General features: G+C 40.9%; 2 protein-coding genes across 4 annotated transcripts; both read right to left on the reverse strand.

Moving 5' to 3' along the window:
• Positions 1-409: 409 nt before the first annotated feature.
• On the reverse strand, positions 410-7,424 carry chadla (chondroadherin-like a). The gene is made up of 10 exons (XM_067477769.1): positions 6,539-7,424; positions 5,384-5,578; positions 5,129-5,284; positions 4,847-4,992; positions 3,899-4,137; positions 3,299-3,564; positions 2,359-2,695; positions 1,907-2,259; positions 1,060-1,226; positions 410-847 (listed from the first exon to the last, which is right to left on the reverse strand). Exons 1-10 carry the CDS (start codon positions 6,689-6,691, stop codon positions 544-546), a joined length of 2,316 nt encoding a protein of 771 aa, XP_067333870.1. The 5' UTR covers positions 6,692-7,424; the 3' UTR covers positions 410-543.
• A 124-nt stretch (positions 7,425-7,548) lies between these two features.
• On the reverse strand, positions 7,549-17,797 carry rangap1a (RAN GTPase activating protein 1a). 3 transcript variants are annotated; one of them, XM_067477771.1, is made up of 16 exons: positions 17,640-17,797; positions 16,237-16,356; positions 15,924-16,051; positions 15,755-15,814; positions 15,110-15,289; positions 14,841-14,975; positions 14,413-14,571; positions 13,760-13,873; positions 13,388-13,487; positions 12,973-13,057; positions 11,809-11,965; positions 11,563-11,679; positions 11,345-11,450; positions 10,634-10,722; positions 10,384-10,505; positions 7,549-8,174 (listed from the first exon to the last, which is right to left on the reverse strand). In XM_067477771.1, exons 2-16 carry the CDS (start codon positions 16,346-16,348, stop codon positions 8,093-8,095), a joined length of 1,746 nt encoding a protein of 581 aa, XP_067333872.1. In that variant the 5' UTR covers positions 16,349-16,356; positions 17,640-17,797; the 3' UTR covers positions 7,549-8,092. The 3 variants fall into 3 exon arrangements, with proteins under 3 accessions (XP_067333872.1, XP_067333873.1, XP_067333871.1); XM_067477772.1 differs by having other exon boundaries at positions 17,517-17,656; XM_067477770.1 differs by lacking the exon at positions 17,640-17,797 and adding an exon at positions 16,453-16,473.
• Positions 17,798-17,937: the final 140 nt, after the last annotated feature.

The raw sequence follows: 17,937 nt of genomic DNA on the forward strand, positions 1-17,937 counted from the left end.
GGTTGGAACGGGTGGAGAAAAGTGTCAGGGGTGTTGTGTGATAGAGTATTAGCGAGAATGAAAGGAAAGGTGTTCAAGACGGTGGTGAGACCAGAGATGTTGTTCGGCTTAGAGACACTGGCACTGAAGAAAAGACAGGAGGCAGAGCTGGAGGTAGCAGAGCTTAAGACGTTGAGGTTCTCTTTGGGAGTGACGATGATGAACAGGATCAGGAATGAGGACATCAGAGGGACAGCTCATGTTAGATGTTGTGGAGATAAAGTCAGATAGGCCAGATTGAGGTGGTTTGGACATGTTCAGAGGAGAAACTGTGAATAAATGTACAACCCCAATTCCAAAAAAGTTAGGAAGATGTGTAAAACATAAGTAAAAACAGAATGAAATGATTTGCAAATCTCATCAAACCATATTTTATTCACAATAGAACATAGCACTTTATTTACTCTAAGGTGTCTTAGGTGTCAATAACAAACATTAAGATGATGCGCTTGTTAACTGCATTAAAAGTAGACAATGTCTAAATTGAAATAGTTATATTTTTTATTACAGTATCTTCTTCTTTGTCTTTTTCGGTGCCACAGGTTTCTTCCGAGGCTGGTTTTTAGATGACTTGGCCAATTTATCTTTGGACTTTACAGGCCTTAATTTGACTCTGGACGCTTTTGAAAGACGGGGTTTAGGTTTCTTCAAGTTTGAAGGTCTAGGGTCCACAGTGACCGCCTCACTCGGAGGAGAGCTGCTTTCTGGGCATGAAGTGAACACACTGACTTCCCTGACCATCTTCCCTTTGAGCTCTGGAGGATGACCGCAGCTAGCGATCACTTCCAAACTCACATTCTCCATCCACCTGAACAATAGAGAAAACACAACCACAGAGCAACCAGTTAATAACCGTTAGTAATGTAGATTAACTGATGCTAACTGATTTTAAAGAAAACACCTGGTTTCCCTCTTTTCCCAGGCTGTTAATCAGTAGCCCTCCTGCGGTTTATAGGCATCTAACTCTCCTAATTTTCTACCAATATTTGAACTAATTATCAAAACGCATCACTGACTGACCTGCGAAGGGGCAGCATAGGACAGTCACACAGCAGAGGGTTGTCCTGCAGGTCGACCATCTCCAGGCCCGTCAGTGGGCTCAGGTCAGGAAGCTGCTCCAGCTGGTTTCCTCTCACTGTCAGGGCCCTCAGCCCAGGTCCCAGCCCTGCCAGAGCATCATTGGACATCTGCGCGGTCAAACAAGTTAAAGCACTGATCAACAAGAAATTGCTTTTTCAGCTGTTACCGTGAAGCATCTGTTGAGTGAACCAACATTATCTCAATTATTAATTACACACACTCTAAACTATTCAGTCTGTTTTTCATTAGAAGCTCAGGTCTTCCAGAACAAGACAACAGACTTACAGTACACGTCATTTTATGCTGATTTTGTTTTTTTGTTTTTTAACAAATGTTTTGGCTGTTTTAACCTCGACTTAAAAACCTAACTATGGATGGAGGCGCAACCTAGCCGTGGGTTATGGGAACCATGTGTGTTAATATATATTGATTGATATTACAGTATATGTGTATGATTTATTGTCCTTGGATGTTTTATTGTAGATAACTAAAGGTGTCTGAAGGTAACATGAAGTGGCTGAGGCACCTGGACTCCTGCAATGCTGATTTTTGTACATCAGGGATCACACTGGCAAGAAGTCTTAGATTTTTTTGTGACATGGTTAATATCATGCAGAAATTTGAAATGTGTTGAACAAAGTAACCTGAGCTAAAAACTAAAGTAGGGGCACAGTCACAGTTATAACATAGAGGAAGGAAGAATGCAGGAAAAACAGGAATATGATGCAATGGACACCACAGAGAGGGAAAACGCTGTCCTGTTCTATTTAAAAGACATCTCAGCTACCTTCTCCATGCCCATTTGATCCAGGAAAAGCCTCTTCAGACTTTGGGAAACGGACAGGAAAGCATTTTGTCCCACCCAACGAATAGAGTTGTGAGAGAGGTTGAGCTCCTCCAAATTAGGAGCTTGGGACAGAGCGCTGGTAGGCACCTCTGTCAGCTGATTTGAATCCAGGTGGAGTATGCCAAGGAAAGAAGAGTCCAGAGCTCCTTTGGCAATAGTACTTATGGTGTTATTGGTCAGGTAAAGTTCTCTAAGCTTGGGAGTTGCTGAAGACAGCAAACCAGCAGGCTCGAGTTTGGAGATGACATTTCGCTCCAGGTGTATGACAAACAGATTTGGTAAGACTGCCAGAGCTACACAAGGAACAGAAACCATCAGGGTTTTAGTTTCTTGCACAGTATAAATTTCTGTAACATTAATCTAACCACAGCCAGACTCGACTTGACACCAACCTGATCCTGGGAGCTGTGCCAACCGGTTTCCCTCAAGGTGAAGGTAGGTGAGCTCAGGGATGCCAGAGAAGGCTCCGGGGTCCAAGGATGTGAGGTCGTTGTCAGAAAGATACAAATAAAACAGGTTTTGCATCGCCCGAAAGGCACCAGCTTCGATTTCGTGGATTTTGCAAAACTCCAGGTGAAGAGAAACCACTTGGCTGGTTCCTGGGAAGCTGTTGGCAGGAAGGTAGTGGAAGTGGTTGCTGCGGAGGTCGAGCAGCTGCGTCTTGGAGGGGAAGCCTCGTGGGACTTTGGTGTGACCCTGACCCTCGCATGTGGCATGCTGCGCTGCAATCTGGAATGGGTCCAAACAGGAAAAAAAAAAAAAGGAATTTATGAACAGAGTAGATTTTATTAAAGAATGGGTTCAGGATTTTTCACGCTGGTCTTAATTCAAAATTGAGGTGCATATACTGCGACATGTGACAACAGGTCATGGATTGTTAGCAGTAACTTTTACCACAGTGACTGTAAACACAGCAACAACAAGTGAAGTTAGTTCTTGACCTGCTTCATCTTTTTGACCCTTTCCAATTTATTATATTAAAAATACAAATATTTGACTATCAGTGAAACATTACACGTAGACAGTATGTCATTTTTGTTGGTCGAGTTGGAATTTGTGCTGCTTTAGAGGAAACTGCTGATAAATGTAAACCTGTTAAGTTATTGTGATGTTTAATAAGTAAAATCTTTGTTTGAGAAGATAAACATATTGTAATAAAAAGCACTACACTTACCTAGTAGTATACAAAGGGAAGGTATGATCAAATTATGTTGCAAATTTCTGACAGTACTGTATACACACACACACACACACACACACACACACACACACACACACACACACACACACACACACACACACACACACACACACACACACACACACACTCACATCGCAGTCACAGTTCACTGGACACTTGACTTTCTGCTTGGGCTTGGCTGTGGGTGGGGAGCCGTCTGTGCTCTCGTCTTCCTCCTCCAACATTTCCTTCATGGCCTCGACCCTGCTGCGGCAACGCAGATCCATAGTAGCCACAGCCTGTAGCGGCTCATCTGACAGGTGAGGAGGTCCAGCACAGGCTCCCAGCAGCTTCACACCACCCACCGTCGCCCACCCTCTCAGGGGCTGCATGTAGCAGTTACAGTAGACTGGGTTACCTTTGAGAAAATAAACGATAGGGATGTATGAAAAGGACAAACATGGCACCTTATAATCCTCCTCCTTCTTCATCTACACTCATGATTTTCTTGCTTACATAAAAACTAAACATCTTTTGTTATGTTCACGAGTGAATTACTGGCTGGGCCGACCAGAGGGGTGACTGTTATATTTCAGTTTGAAAGAGCTCAACTAATTTTGCACAAACAGATGCGACATGACTGATGAACAAGGCAATCAGAAAGACGCAAAAACCACCCAAACAGACACAAAATGAGCAAAAGCAGAAACAAAACATATCCATGAGTGATTTAGTGTGAGTGACAGTTGTACCTGTCAGGTTGAGTGTGGTCAGCTCCTTGGGGCCTGAAAGCGGCTCTAGGTAACGAAGCTGATTGTGGCTGAGGTCCAAGTGGGAGAGGAGGGGGGCTCTCGACAGAGCCTTGTCTGACAGGTCTTGAAGGGACATGTGGTCCAGGTAGAGGTGTGTAAGCTTTGCCATGGAGACAGATTCTTCCCCGAGGTAGGTCATGGGGTTGTGGCTTATGTCGAGGCGCGTGACCTCACGGGGTCTTTCCAGGGGAGAAGGGAGTACATTTAAAAATGTGAACAACACATACATCATGGCAGCCTTGGTAGTTCAGTGGGTAGAGCAGCAGGGGGGAGCAGTAGGATCAAATCCCAGCCTGGGTGCCCACTGCTCCCCCCAGGGGGATGGGTTAAATGCAGGGAAAGACCTTTGTTGTAACATGTATGTGCAATATTTGTGCTCAGTGATGAAATAAAGGTTCTTCTACAACCTAATTCACTGCAGCTGGAAGTTTTATTTAGTTTTTTTCTCTCCATGTGTTAAAATATGAGGATGTACAGCACCAACTGTAAAGGTCCACTCAACTAAATGTAATGCAGTGTGAAGAAGGTGATAATGTTCAGTCTTCAGTGTTCATTCACTCTGACGTTGCAGAATGTGAATACAAAATATAACCAACTAATAGAAGATAATTATGGGATTTACCAGCTGCTGGATGTTGGCCACTATTGAACACCAAGTCGGAAAGTTTTTAAATACTGTTTTTTAATTAGTAAGTTAGCTGGATTGACGAGTTTAGTACCTGTACCTTTGCATTTAAAGTACATTTGTGGTACTTCTACTTGTCCTATTTAGGCATGTACTGGTATTTTTACCTGAGTTTGTACAATCATGTCACCTCTCCTGCTGAGAAAAATCTTCAAGTATTAAAATTACAGTTGCACCCATAACATTTGTTTATTTGGTCCGACCTGGTCATGGTCTGAGTGGGGAAGAACTGCAGCTCGTTGTGGTCCAGATTGAGGCGGCTGAGTGTGAACAAACCAGCGAAGGCCTCAGGGGCCAAGTTGTTCAGGGAGTTGTGGCTCAGACGAAGCCACTTGACATTGTGCAGGCCCTGGAAAAGGAGTCGTGTTTCTGATCAATTGTGCCGCGGCGGAGCCTGACTAAGTGCATTTTTTCAAAATATTGTACCTGGGGACACTACCTGCACTTTATATTTGTGCTGATAAAAAGAGTGAAACCCCCAGTACCTGGAAGGCCATGTTGGGGATGTAAACCAGCTGGTTGTGGGTGAGAGTCAGCATGTTGAGAAAGCCAAGCTGTGAAAAGGCTCCAGGCTGCACCTCCTCCACACGGTTATGGTCCAGGTGCAGCTCCTTCAGGGAGGAGAGCCCGTCAAAGGACTCCTGCAACCGTCAGGTCAGAGCACAGTGTTTCATTTAAACAAACAGGAAAAAATACCTATTCAGTCTTTTCCGTGTCATGGCTTTGGCCTCTCCTCTCACCTGATAAAGGATGTCAATTTTGTTGTAGGCGAGGTTTAGGGAGACCACACGGCCCAGGGTCCTGAAAGCCCCCTCGGTAACCTTGATGATGTTGCAGCGCTGCAGGTTGAGGTGGGTGAGGTAGGGCGTGAGTACAAAGGCCCCCCTGGGCAGCACCTGCAGGTTGTTATTCCTGAGGTCGAGTTTCACCGTAATCTGGGAAATACAAAGACCCATAGTGTAATTAAACTACAGCAGTGTGTCAGGAGGCTTTGGGTCCATTTCTGATCATGGTAGGTCCAGCAAATCACCTGTAAAGCAGACATGATAGAAGTAAACACACTTAGTACTGAATAGAAGTACTTGTACTCCACTAAAGAGCATTTCATCACAGATACCATTTCAAAGTTTCTCAGGTTTAGGCAAATTTTTGATTTTGAGTTATATTATATATAAATACATAACATACTGCTGTGAGCAAGACAATGATCAGTTAGTTTTTACTATCAGCAGTGGGAAGAAACTGAGTAACTAAGTTTACTCAGTTTACACTACACACATACAAATCTGAGGTACCTATACTTTACTTCAGTATTTGGCTTTTAGGCTACTTTATACATGTGCTCCACTGTATTACATTGGCAAATATTGTACTACTCGTTCCATTGCATTTATATGACAGTTTTAGTTAGTGGGTAAATTTCAGAGAACACTGTTTCATACCCTTCATGTCCTGAGAAAACATTGTGCAGTAAATCTTTATGCGACTTCTTTTTCTGATGAGCTGATAGATCAAATATTCTTTTATAGATTGTGAAACGTTTTTGCTTCTCAGCTAAACTAATAATTTAAACCCCCTTTAGACATTATGTTAAACAGCATGTTGAACACAGGCTGTTTTTTCTGAGACCAAGAAAGTTGACTTTTTACAAGGTGGTTCAAGATCATTTATTCTACATTTCTGGACTTACTTAATTAACAGATCTGAACCCACAGGCTGCTGTAGTGGTACAGGAGTATCATGAGGCATGACAGAGGTGTACAATTAATTTTCCAATTTCCATTCAGGTAGATTACATTTGAAATACAAAGAACAACTGGTCATTCAACGTTCCTTCCTCAAACAGCTGTGTGAAGTGAGGCAGAGGTGCTGCACTTTACATTTGAATTCCTCACCTCATCTAAACTCGGAGGAACCTCTGTTAGGTTCTTGCCCAGGCAGGTGACTGTCAGCTTGGTGCTGTCGCAGCTGCACACTCTGGGGCATTTTCCTGCTTCCAAGCATAGTGCTAACATCAGCAGGACCACTGCAGCAGTGTAGAAATGCATCTGTGCCAGTAAAACATGTTAGAAATATTAAACTCTTCATATTCAGTGTATCAGGAAGACGGGGGACATAAAGATAAACCTTTACAAATATTTTTAATGGATGCTTTGAACTGTTCAATCAGCTGCATCTAACTATTCACTCCTTTCAGTTATTTGTTGTCTTTGCTGTTTCTGTTGCTATTTAATGAATAAGTGATGGAAAATGCAGTTAAACAAGGATTCTAGCTACAGTATTATCTTAGATCTGTGCTCAAACTATCGGTCTATAAGGTAAAAAAAAGAGCCAACTTATTCAAAAGTAATTCAAAAATAATTTGACTCCAAACTCTCGGAAGGAAAGAAAAGCACCTTACCTCCAAGCAGAAGGTCAGTCACAGCTTGTTTAATCACATCGATTAAAGCAGCTGTTGTGTGATTCTGAGGTTACAGTTATCTGCTGGTGAGCAGGTCCAGGACTTACATTTTGAGGTAGTCCAGGCTAAGAGACAAGTCTTTGGTAAATTCTTTTGCTGTGACCCCCGATCCCTGTGGCTCCTCACTGCAAATTAACACCATGGCTTTACATTCTCTGTCCAGTCAGAGGCTAAAATACGCAGAGCCAGCTGCAGTAGAGGAAGGTAAAGCAACTGTTTCTGGTTTTTAAAGGACTCCCACATCCCAAAACATGGAGCAAAGCCATGTCAGTTTCATCCATCAAGCTGAGTAGTCTGTAGAAGCCTATAGAAACTCCACCAATATAATTTTGAAGCAATAGTAACCAATTTGCGATGTTGTGTTGGTAAATGAATTTTTTTAAATCTTCAAATTAAAACTCTATGCAGTTAACATGCAAAGAGTAAATGATCTCAAACACCTCATTGAAGGCTGAAATACATGTTTTTATTTAATCCCTTTTGAATGTTTTTAGTATACTGTAGTATTAGTGATCATAATAGCACATACAGCATTTATTATTGTTTTGTGACCATATTAATAAACATTTAATATAAAACAACAGAACTGCAAAGGTAGATATGAATCAAAAAATGTACAATAGCTGATAATTTAGGCCCAGATTAGTCCAGGTCTGAGCTGTTTTAGTGCGTCAGTCTTGTCACAGCTGTTACATGTGGAGACTCGTCATTGCTGCTCTGAGGATATGTAACTGCACACGTCAATTAGTCCACACGTTAACAGTCTACTTCAGAAGACAAAGAATTCAAGCCCAGTCCATAGTCCAGAACCAGATTGTTTTTGTAGAAGAACAGCAGTGGCACAGTAATGTGCAGCTAAGCAGATGCAGTATGTTCTTCATATGTGATACTTGTGTGCTGTTTTGCAAAAAATCCACTGAGTGATCACTCAAAGTTCAGTCTTTGTGTGTGTGTGCGCGTGTGTGTGTGTGTGTGTGTGTGGGCATCCTCAGCTCTCAGACTGGACTTTCTGCAGTGTTGACTGAAGTCTGTTTCTGGCATTTCCACAGGTTTCCAGGGCCTTGGTTTTCCTGTGAATGATAAAAACACATGGAAAGATGGTCGGGTCAATAAATACACACCACCCGTCTAGTACTAAAGTATTTAAATGCAGAAGCTGCTGGGAAACAAAATACTCCAGAATCATTTAACGGGACGCCACTATAATTATAATCAAGCGTGTTTTTACCAAGTGGAGAAAGTCCACAGTAAAATATAATTATTTAAAGAGAAGTGGTGAATGCCACAAATTCTCTTAATTCACTTGTACTTAGCAAATGTGTTTTTTATTGGAGCCCCATTGTAAGTTTTAGCTGCACTGCAAACAGATCGACCATCTGCATTTAAGCCACACTCATCATTGCCATGGTAACCACAAGTGTCAGTAGATAAACCAGGACTTAATCCTTAAAGTTGTAAACTTAAAGGATAACTTAGTTTTTTAAATAAATTATATTTTTAACAATTCCCACACAGGCCATAAATAAATACTTGCGTGTGTAGCTGGCTTCACTCAACTTCAGTACAAAAAAAAAAATGATTTAAAACATTTAGGGCAGTTTTTTCCCTCATCATTTTTGTAAAGAACAAACATGTCGCCTGGAGGAGTGAAGTGTCTGGCTTATACAGTCATGGCCCAAAGTATCGTTACCTTTGCAATTCTGTCAGAAAATGCAAGTCTCAGAAAATTGTTCCGGTTGCAAACGTTGTGTGATTCACGTGCTTATTGTTTTTGTTTGCACTGGAACGAACAAAAAAAAAAAAAAAAAAAAAAAAAAAAAAAAAAGAGAGCAGAAAAGTAAAACCTGATAAAAATTCACACAGAACCCAAAAAATGCACTGGACAAATTTATTGGCACCCTTTACTTAATATTTGGCAGCGTCCCCTTTGGAAGAAATAACCATGAATGAGTGTCTTCCACCTCTCTACTGGAATGTTGGACCACTCTTCTTTTGCAAACTGCTCCAGGTCATTCAGATTTGAAAGATGCCTTCTCCCAGCTGCCGTTCTGAGATCTCTCCACAGCTGTTCCATGGGATTCACATCTGGACTCATTGCTGGCCATTTCAGAACTGTCCAGCGCTTTGTTTGTAACCATTTCTGAGACGTTTTTTGGCGCATTGTCCTGCTGGAAGACCCGTGACCTCTGGTGGAGACGCAGCTTTCTGACACTGGCCACTACGTTGTGTGCCAAAATTCTTTTGTAATCATCAGATTTCATGATACCGTTCACACAGGTGAGGCATCCAGTGCCAGAAGCAGCAAAGCAGCCCCAACACATCTTTGAACCTCCACCATGTTTAACTGTAGGGACTGTGTTCTTTTCTTTGTGTCAGCAGTGGTGTCCTCCTGGGTCTCCTACCATAGATAGTGCCAGCTGACACTGTTGTACCCTATGCCTGCAGATCAGCTCGAATTTGTTTGGAAGTTAAGTTCCAGATGTATCCACCATTCAAATACTTGTGGCCATGACTGAATAGTACAGACATAGAAGATTGTTGGTTTCAGTGCTTGTCTAGGGATTGTTGTCTAAACTTAAGGGTAAATCACCATAAGTAATTTGCCTTAACAGAACTAGTTGAATTATAATGAAACCAATTCCATGATAAAAATGAGCTGTCATCACATTGTACATCCAACACTGTCTCTAAACTGCCCGAGTACACAAGCATCCATGTAATACGGCTGTGTGATATGAACAAAAATTCATACCCAGATAAAGTTAATTCAAAATCCAAATAACAATAGATATCCTTGAGTTTTTTTTAATATTCAGTAAAATTACTACACATGAAAGTAGATTCCATATTAAAATTATATTATTAACAAAAAAGTACTTACTCATATTTAATCATTTTTAACCCCATAAAGTTTATGCTAATTTTTAAATAGCCATGTCACAAAAGAGGATTTATTTATTCATAGCATTAATTTAGGCACTGACACTCAACCTCTGCACTGTAACTTTTTACTCAGAAGAATATTTAATGTTGCTTCATTTGCTCAGCACAAGCAAGTAAAAAATATCTTTCAAAACACAAACTACTTCGGTTTATCCTCTGTGCATGTGACTTGTACAGACAATGGTATTTGTATCTCTCTTTTGTATTTCCTCTCTCTTTTGTCGTGATATACAGTATATCGTCATATAGCACAACCCTAACATGTTCGCATTTAACTCCTGAAGATGTGATGATAAATCCAGTGTTTTGTAACAGCTGATTCTGTCACGTTCTTACCGAGACATAAAGGCCTCCAGTACAGCCATGTTCTCTTTGGGGAAGTAGTCCTGTCGAACAATGTGCTCTAAGGCTTGGAGGTGGCCGGGAACCACGAGCACGGGCTTCACCTTGTCCTCACTCTGAGTGGCCCCGTGGATGAGACAGAAGGATGGACAGTAGAAACAATAGACATCAGATGGTGAGAGTGAAGAAAGAGACATATCTCTATCCAAACAACCTCTAGTGAACGTGTGCAGACTAAACATACCTTGATTAGTCCAAGCAGCACTAACAAAGATGACACAAAGCTGTAGCCTTGGAAAGAAGACGTGGCAAAGGCTTTTCTCAGAAGGGCGTCTGTTAGGAGAATAATTGTTTTTACAATGATTGTTAGAATTTTGTTTTCTTGAGAAGCATGCGATAGAAAGATCCTGTGACATTAACAATATAGTCATCTGGAAAAATGTATTCGTTTAACTGGCACAAAACTGAAAAAACTCCTTATGTCCTTCTATCCTAGTCTCATCAACATGTTATGTCAGGAACGAAAATTCTTCAAATTTGATACAAACGTATCATAGACTCACTTGACTGGTCAGTGGTGGGATGCAACAAATGTTCAGTAATTCTAGTCAAAAGGGGGTTTTGTATAGATTAAAACAAAAAGAAAAAGCATGTTTTTGAATTTCCAGTCTTTGTGCTAAGCTAAGCAACTGCTAGCTGTAGTGAAATATTTATGGTCAATGACATCCCTGTGGTAGAATCAATGTTCTGCATAGGAAGGTAAAGTAAATTTTCCAAAATGTCTTAATACTTGAATGTAACAGAGGTTTAATATTAAATATCTTATTTCGATAAATCACTACTGAAAATGAGACCAGTTTAGTGATACACTAACAAAATAGCTACAAGACATGAAGAAAGAAAATATGTAATACTTAATAATATACAAAATAAATTCAAATTCAAAGTGTCTTACCAATACTGTCCAACACTGCATTCTTAACATCATTGTTCTCCTCCTTGTACACAGACGCAATCTTGAGAAAGGCTTCAGCTGTTTTTGTGGCATCGGACACATCCACCTGAACACAGAGAAAGGACAAAAACAGGATATATATTTTATTTTAAAAAAATGTATTGAACCTTAATGCAGATCTGGGGGTGAAATCTCAAACAGGTGTTTATGTTTTTTACCTGCTGCTCGATCAGAAATGTTCTGTTGGGGCCAAGTTTAAGTAGTTTGTCTGGTGACGGAAAGCTGAGAAAGGAGGAGACGTCTGGTGGCCGTGGTGCCGGTGCAGGGGTGGACACCTGTGAGCACGCACATGCACGCACATACACACACGCGCACACACATAAACATACAGTACAATTCAAATAAGGTGGAAAGTGTTTTAAGAAAATGTTGTAAAACCCTTTCTGATCAGGGATTTGTTAGACCTTGTTGCTATTGCTTTCCTCCTCTTCCTCCTCCTCCTCTTCTTCTTCCTCCTCCTCCTCCTCTACCTCCTCCTCATCCACTTCCTCGTCATCCTCATCATCATCCTCATCGTCGTCCTCTTCGTCATCATCATCTTCTGGCTCACCCTCATCATCACTAAGGCAAATTCAAACACAGGTATAAACAAAGATTTTCTTCTGGGATGATATGTCAGCATCCATTCAGTGATATTCCACAAAATCAGTTAAGTTGTTGCAGATGTGACATTTCAGACACTTGAAGTCTTTATAAACTTCCTTTTTTATCAGTGTTTATATTCACACTGCATGCTTATCTTTAATTTTTGGTATGAAAAGATAGAAATTGCTGGAAAAACAAAGATCACAAGTGTAAAATGCAAAATTAACTGCTACTAAAAAAGTTTATTTCCTCTGCAAGTTGACTGCTAAATGCTCTTTAGATCTCTGTAACGTATTGCTAGTGGTTGTTTTTTTCTTTTTTCTATATAGCTCCTTTATGCTTTTGTACGTTCTTTGTTGGTTTTACAATGTAGTGATCTATACAAATTGCTCAAAGTGTCATTAATAAAGTTGTTTGAATTTAATTGAATGGAATGGAGTGTACAGCTATACACTGCAACACATGCACACCCACTGTAGGCATTAGCAAAAATAAAAAAATAAAACTTAAAAAAAATCAAATGGTAAATAGCTTTTTCTGTTCAGTTAAAGCATAACCTTGGTGGAGCGGTGTGTCTGGCAGTTGTGTTTTTAGAAAACAATGGAAGCTAATTCAGAGAGGAGACAATGTTGGTTTCAGCAGGTGTATGCTGATTACGGACAATACACTTCATTTATTAAATTGCCAAAGTTATTCTTTAAAACACGTTTTGTATGTATCAAGTAAAATAACCTTTTCTCTCTGCATAAATATCACCACTCCTCCTAATAGGTCAGGTGAACTGAAAACTCTAATCAGAGAGCAAAATACGTCCAGAGCAGGCTCTATACTACTAATACTACTACTACCCTGTTTTGCTTCTCGCCAAAAACATGGTGGGACAGGATCCACATCTCCATAATCCACAACACGACAGACAAGTACAGAAAGCGTAGACAGATTTCATTAAGTGCACCACAGTACAGAAAACACAACACGCTTACCTGAGTGACCCCAAAAGATCAACTATATTCATGGCTTCCATCGCATCTTTCAGAGATTTGCAGCCATCATCTCCTAGACAGTTTCCTAAAAACCAACAAGATCATTATATACAGTGCAGAGTCAGAGCAGGCAAATTAAACAAAAAGAAAATCTTCTCTCTACAAATAATAGAGTAAAAGCACAAGAGATTAAAGTAACCTACTCATCTAAAACCCCAGAGAGACTTCAAAGCATTATATTAAAATTATATTATATACCAGCTAATTGCTGGTCAAATAAAAAAAAATAAATAATTAGGTATGTTCAGAAATTGGTACCAGTATTGAAACCGGGTTTGATCCTACCCTTGTGAACTCTAATCAGTATAAAAGATAGATGTGTGAGGAGCCTGGGAAGCCCTTTGCAGGTTTGTACCATTTAAGTCCAGTTTCTCCAGCTGCTCTTTGCCCTTTACTGCCTGTGCCACAGCCAGAGCAGCTTCCTCTGTAATCTCGCCAAATGACAGATTGAGTTCCTGTTAAATGTAACACAGAGAAATTACTCTGAAGGAAACTAAAATCAGACAAATGCAGGATAATACAGAGAATACTTACAGAATAAATTTAGTCTGGATATTACTTAAATCTACAAGCATGGTTAATATTTATTCATTTATATCCATCTTTGGCAAAAATCTCCCTCATCATAGGGTCTAAAAGTCAAACTCATGAGTGGGCACATTGGGAGGCATTTCAATATTCAACATGACTCTGGCTGAAAATATTATTCTGACAGCCAATGACTGACCTTGAGGATTGGGAGTCCCTCCGATACAGTTTCTGCAATGGCTTTGGCCCCAGCTGGCCGCACCAGACAGTCTCCAAAGTTTATTATCTGGATGCTGCGAAGGTGTTTCAGGGCCTGTGAAGGACAAAGACATTATTTAATACAACTTCACCAAGACAGTAAGATCAGTGAGAATGATGATCAAACCCTCCAGAGATAATTAGAAGTAAAAGTAAGACATGATGATGATGATGGGTAAATTATTATTATTATTATCTATTTATCCCAACTTTGACTTTTCAGTCCAGCTGCCAGAAACAACCCCAAATTAATAAACAATGAAATGATAAAAATGTTTTCATTTTTAATCACATTTTGCCTTTAATCATCTGGCAGACGCATTTATCCAAAGTGACTTATACGTGAGGTGCAAGCATGCAAAAAAATTTAAAGAAAAAAATCCAAGTTTTATCCAAAGTGCTACGAGAAGAAAAGTTTCTGTTTCATGAGATGCAAGTGCGAGACAGGACTGACAAGATTTGTATCTTTTTTTCTGTCCACGTGTGCCCCGCACCACGCCAAAAACCAAATAAGTTCAACCATGAGCTTGTTGCTGTCACCAGTTGTATAATTACATGCCGACAGTGATCTTCTAATGTGTGACACCTCTGTACCTGAGCCATGGCGATAGCTCCCTTTTCGGTAAAGGTGTTGTCGTTGAGGTTGAGAATACGGAGTCCAGTGTTGTGCTGCATGGCTGTGGCCAGGGCTGTCACGCCGGGATGATTTATGCCATTCTGGGGCATATGAACTTCTTCTAGACTGCCCATCAGCTAGAAAGAAAAAAATTAAGTTGTTACATTCACTGTGCCTAAACAGAAAACAGTAGCAGTTTGTTTCCAATAACTAGCTCTTAAGAACTATGGATAAATAGTCAAATAGTAAATAGTCAATAGTATTTAAAAGTAAATAGATTTATTAATTACAGTTGACAACAGGTGAAAGTTGCAGAGTAGAGCAGAAAAGAATAGTTTGCTTTGATCAACCACATTACTTGCTCTGTCAGTTAGAAGCTCAAGGTGAAGTTGGAGCTGTGCTGTACCTGAAAGGCTTGAGCCAGGGCAGTGGCTCCATCGTTCTCCAGTCGGTTTCTTCCTGCAACAAACACCTTTAGGCTGAGGGGGGAACCCTCCGCACTGGAGTTTTTATGGCATTGGATCAATGAGGCAGCCAAGATCTAAAGAGTCAATAAACAAAGATTCTTTCAAGAATTAAGTAATACACATTACAATGTATTGGTGTCTATGAGTCGTCTGTATACTTTTCTAACAATCTAAGTGCAGCATTGCCTTATTTTAAAAAAATAAATACCTTGCCACCGCCAATACCCATGCCACAGTTGTTAAGCCGCAGTTCCTGTAACGTGTAGGAGGCAGAGCTCTTGAGCAACTTCTCGATGCCTTTCACCCCATCTGGTCCAAATGCGTTGTCGCTAAGGTCCAAAACAGTCAGCCTGGCCCCCGCCAGCATCAGGGCATCACCCAATGAATTCTGCAACATAATGTTAGAAACAGACAAAGTAAATGGCAGAAGTCTACAGCTACGCGGCCACACACTGGAGTCGTATTAGAGTGCATTATTAGAGGAGAGACTTCAATAATCAATAGACAGTAGAGTTATCACCTTTCTGACAGTTTCAACTTAAAATCTGAGAAATTATAAAATTGTAAAGGTAGAATCAATGGCAGAGATGCTGTTTTGGATTCCATTAGATTGTACAGGTGTAACTTATAAAGTGGCCAGTGGGTGTAAATAGTAAAATGTGATGCATTCGATGCAGAAGTGGTAGAAGTCAGACTTAAGTAAAAGTCTCTGTTAGAAGTACAACTTTAAATCTGTTGCTCAAGTAAAAGTACTAAGCGGATTGTTTAAATTTTTCTACAAAAGTAAAAGTAGTTGCAGCATAAACCCATTCTGATAAGGACAATGATGTATATATGAGAACGAATGCATTACCAGTGCAGGTGGGATCTCAGAGCGCAGACGACCTGTGAACATGTCGCTCCAATAACATCGCTTCAGGAGATTAAAAGATACACAGTATTAATTTCAGCTAGTATCTGTTACTTATCGTGTTTCACTGAAACAATTGGGTATTAAAACAAACATCCAAAACACTCCAAACCTTGAACATGCTCTTTGTTTCCAGGGCCTTGGCAATTGCCTGTGCTGCCGCCACACCTACAGTGTTTCCCTCCAACCTCAGAGCCTGTAAACCCTCAAAGTCCTGGATCTCCTTCACAATGTCCTCCGCTGGAGAAGGAGAAACAGGGCAAAGAGTTAGAGTTGGTGGGGGGGGGGTGGGGGGGGGGGGGGGGGGGGGGGGGGGGAATGGGACAGTAAAGCTGCAGCAATTATTAAAACATGTACTTTAGTGTTCTTGTAACCAAGTTTCAATGGCAGACAATGTCCGTAGCACAGTGACAGCTGGTGCTCACCTGATTTGGCATCATCGAGCTTTCTGCCTTGGCCTTTGTAGCTCAGCTCGCCATCCTCTACTCCAGTCTTGGCCAGAGAGTCGGCCAACTGTGCAACAATGTCTGTCGCCATTGGGACACCTGATGGACAAATGCATGAATTACTTTTTATTTTACTTCATAACAATCCTGGGAACTCACTGACTACGTTTACATGGATTTAAGTAACCGGATTACTTTTATGAAGCATCAGATTTGGTGCACATCGCTCAGTCACTTTCACACACTTCATATGACTGGACTTTTCAGATGCATTGTCCATGTATATTGTACTTTGCACAATTTATGTCAAAAATGTATAACAATAGGACTTATTATTTTTAGATTCTCATTATTTGATTCCATCATCTTCCATCTCTTATCTCCAGACTTCAAAAAGGCCTAAAAAAAAAAACAGCAACAATTGCCATTTGAAAAAACAAACAAACAAAAAAAAACACTTCTCCTAAGATCCTTTGTGGTCACAGCAGTTTCCTCTGCCCCCAGTAACCACTTAGTAGCCACTCACAACCAAAACACTTGGTACTTCACTGACAGCACATGCACAACATCCTGACCTTAACTTGGGCTGTGTTGTTTTATTCTGGAAAGGACGGCTCTCTATTGTACCAGAAAAACTGCTGAGCCTGCTGTTTTTTTATCCTCAGGGATAAAACTCAACCTCATACCAGCTTCACGATATTACAGTGTAGCTCACATCTAATTTATGAAATTGAGCAATATTCCATCGAACGTTATGTAAGAGACAAGTCTTGTAACTTCTCTAAATGACGTTAGCTATGATGTTTTATTAGCTAACGCTAACGTTGGCTGTCAGTGTCAAACTTGACACACGAACACACGTTTTTGCTTTACGTGCTCCATCCACACAGTGAAACAACAGTTGGATCTTACGCGCGCCGTCACAGACTTCACCATACGCTATGATCTGAAGGCGTTTCAGGGTGTAGATCAGCATTAGCCCGTTGCCGCTAACGTTATACTAAAATCTGGCGATAAGCCCACGAACACAACGCCAGCAGTTTAACGCCATTGGAGCAGGTATGATCGTTACTAACGCCTGTCGGTTGAGTGGCATTTTGCATGTTTGCGTAACGATCGGCAAACCGACCTGTGTTGTTATGAGAACATAGACTCGCTAACATTAAGTTACGCTAGAATGATTAGCTAGCTAGCTAGCTCGCTAGCACGAGTAACGTGAGAAAGCATGCTGTATGCCGTCCGGCCAGCCGGTCACTTACCCGTACACTGATAACTAACGAACTCTGCCGATACTGTAGCCGATGACACCCAACGTTTAAATTCTTGATGAACGAAATTCTAATCTATGACCCAGCCTACTTCCAGTACAACATTTCTATTACCTTGACTCTGCTGTGCCGATTAATCCACAATCCCGCTCGTCCCCGATGTTCAAACAAACTCAGCACGTTACCGCTTGACAACCACGGAGTCGGTAGACAAGGGACTTGGAGTCCAATCAGACTACAACGGTGCATTCGCGTTCTCCACGAAACTGTTCGGACAATACAAGGCGCGTTGTTTTCTCTCCGAACTGAGCAATGGATTCTGTTTTCTCTCTGTATGACCGTATTCTGGAGGTGAGAACGTTTGAATTTTGTCCGCTCTTCAGCGAATTCAAAATTATTAAAGTTTTGTAAG

Source organism: Channa argus, chromosome 15 (genome assembly GCF_033026475.1).
Source record: "Channa argus isolate prfri chromosome 15, Channa argus male v1.0, whole genome shotgun sequence".
In the NCBI taxonomy this organism is placed as follows: domain Eukaryota; kingdom Metazoa; phylum Chordata; class Actinopteri; order Anabantiformes; family Channidae; genus Channa; species Channa argus.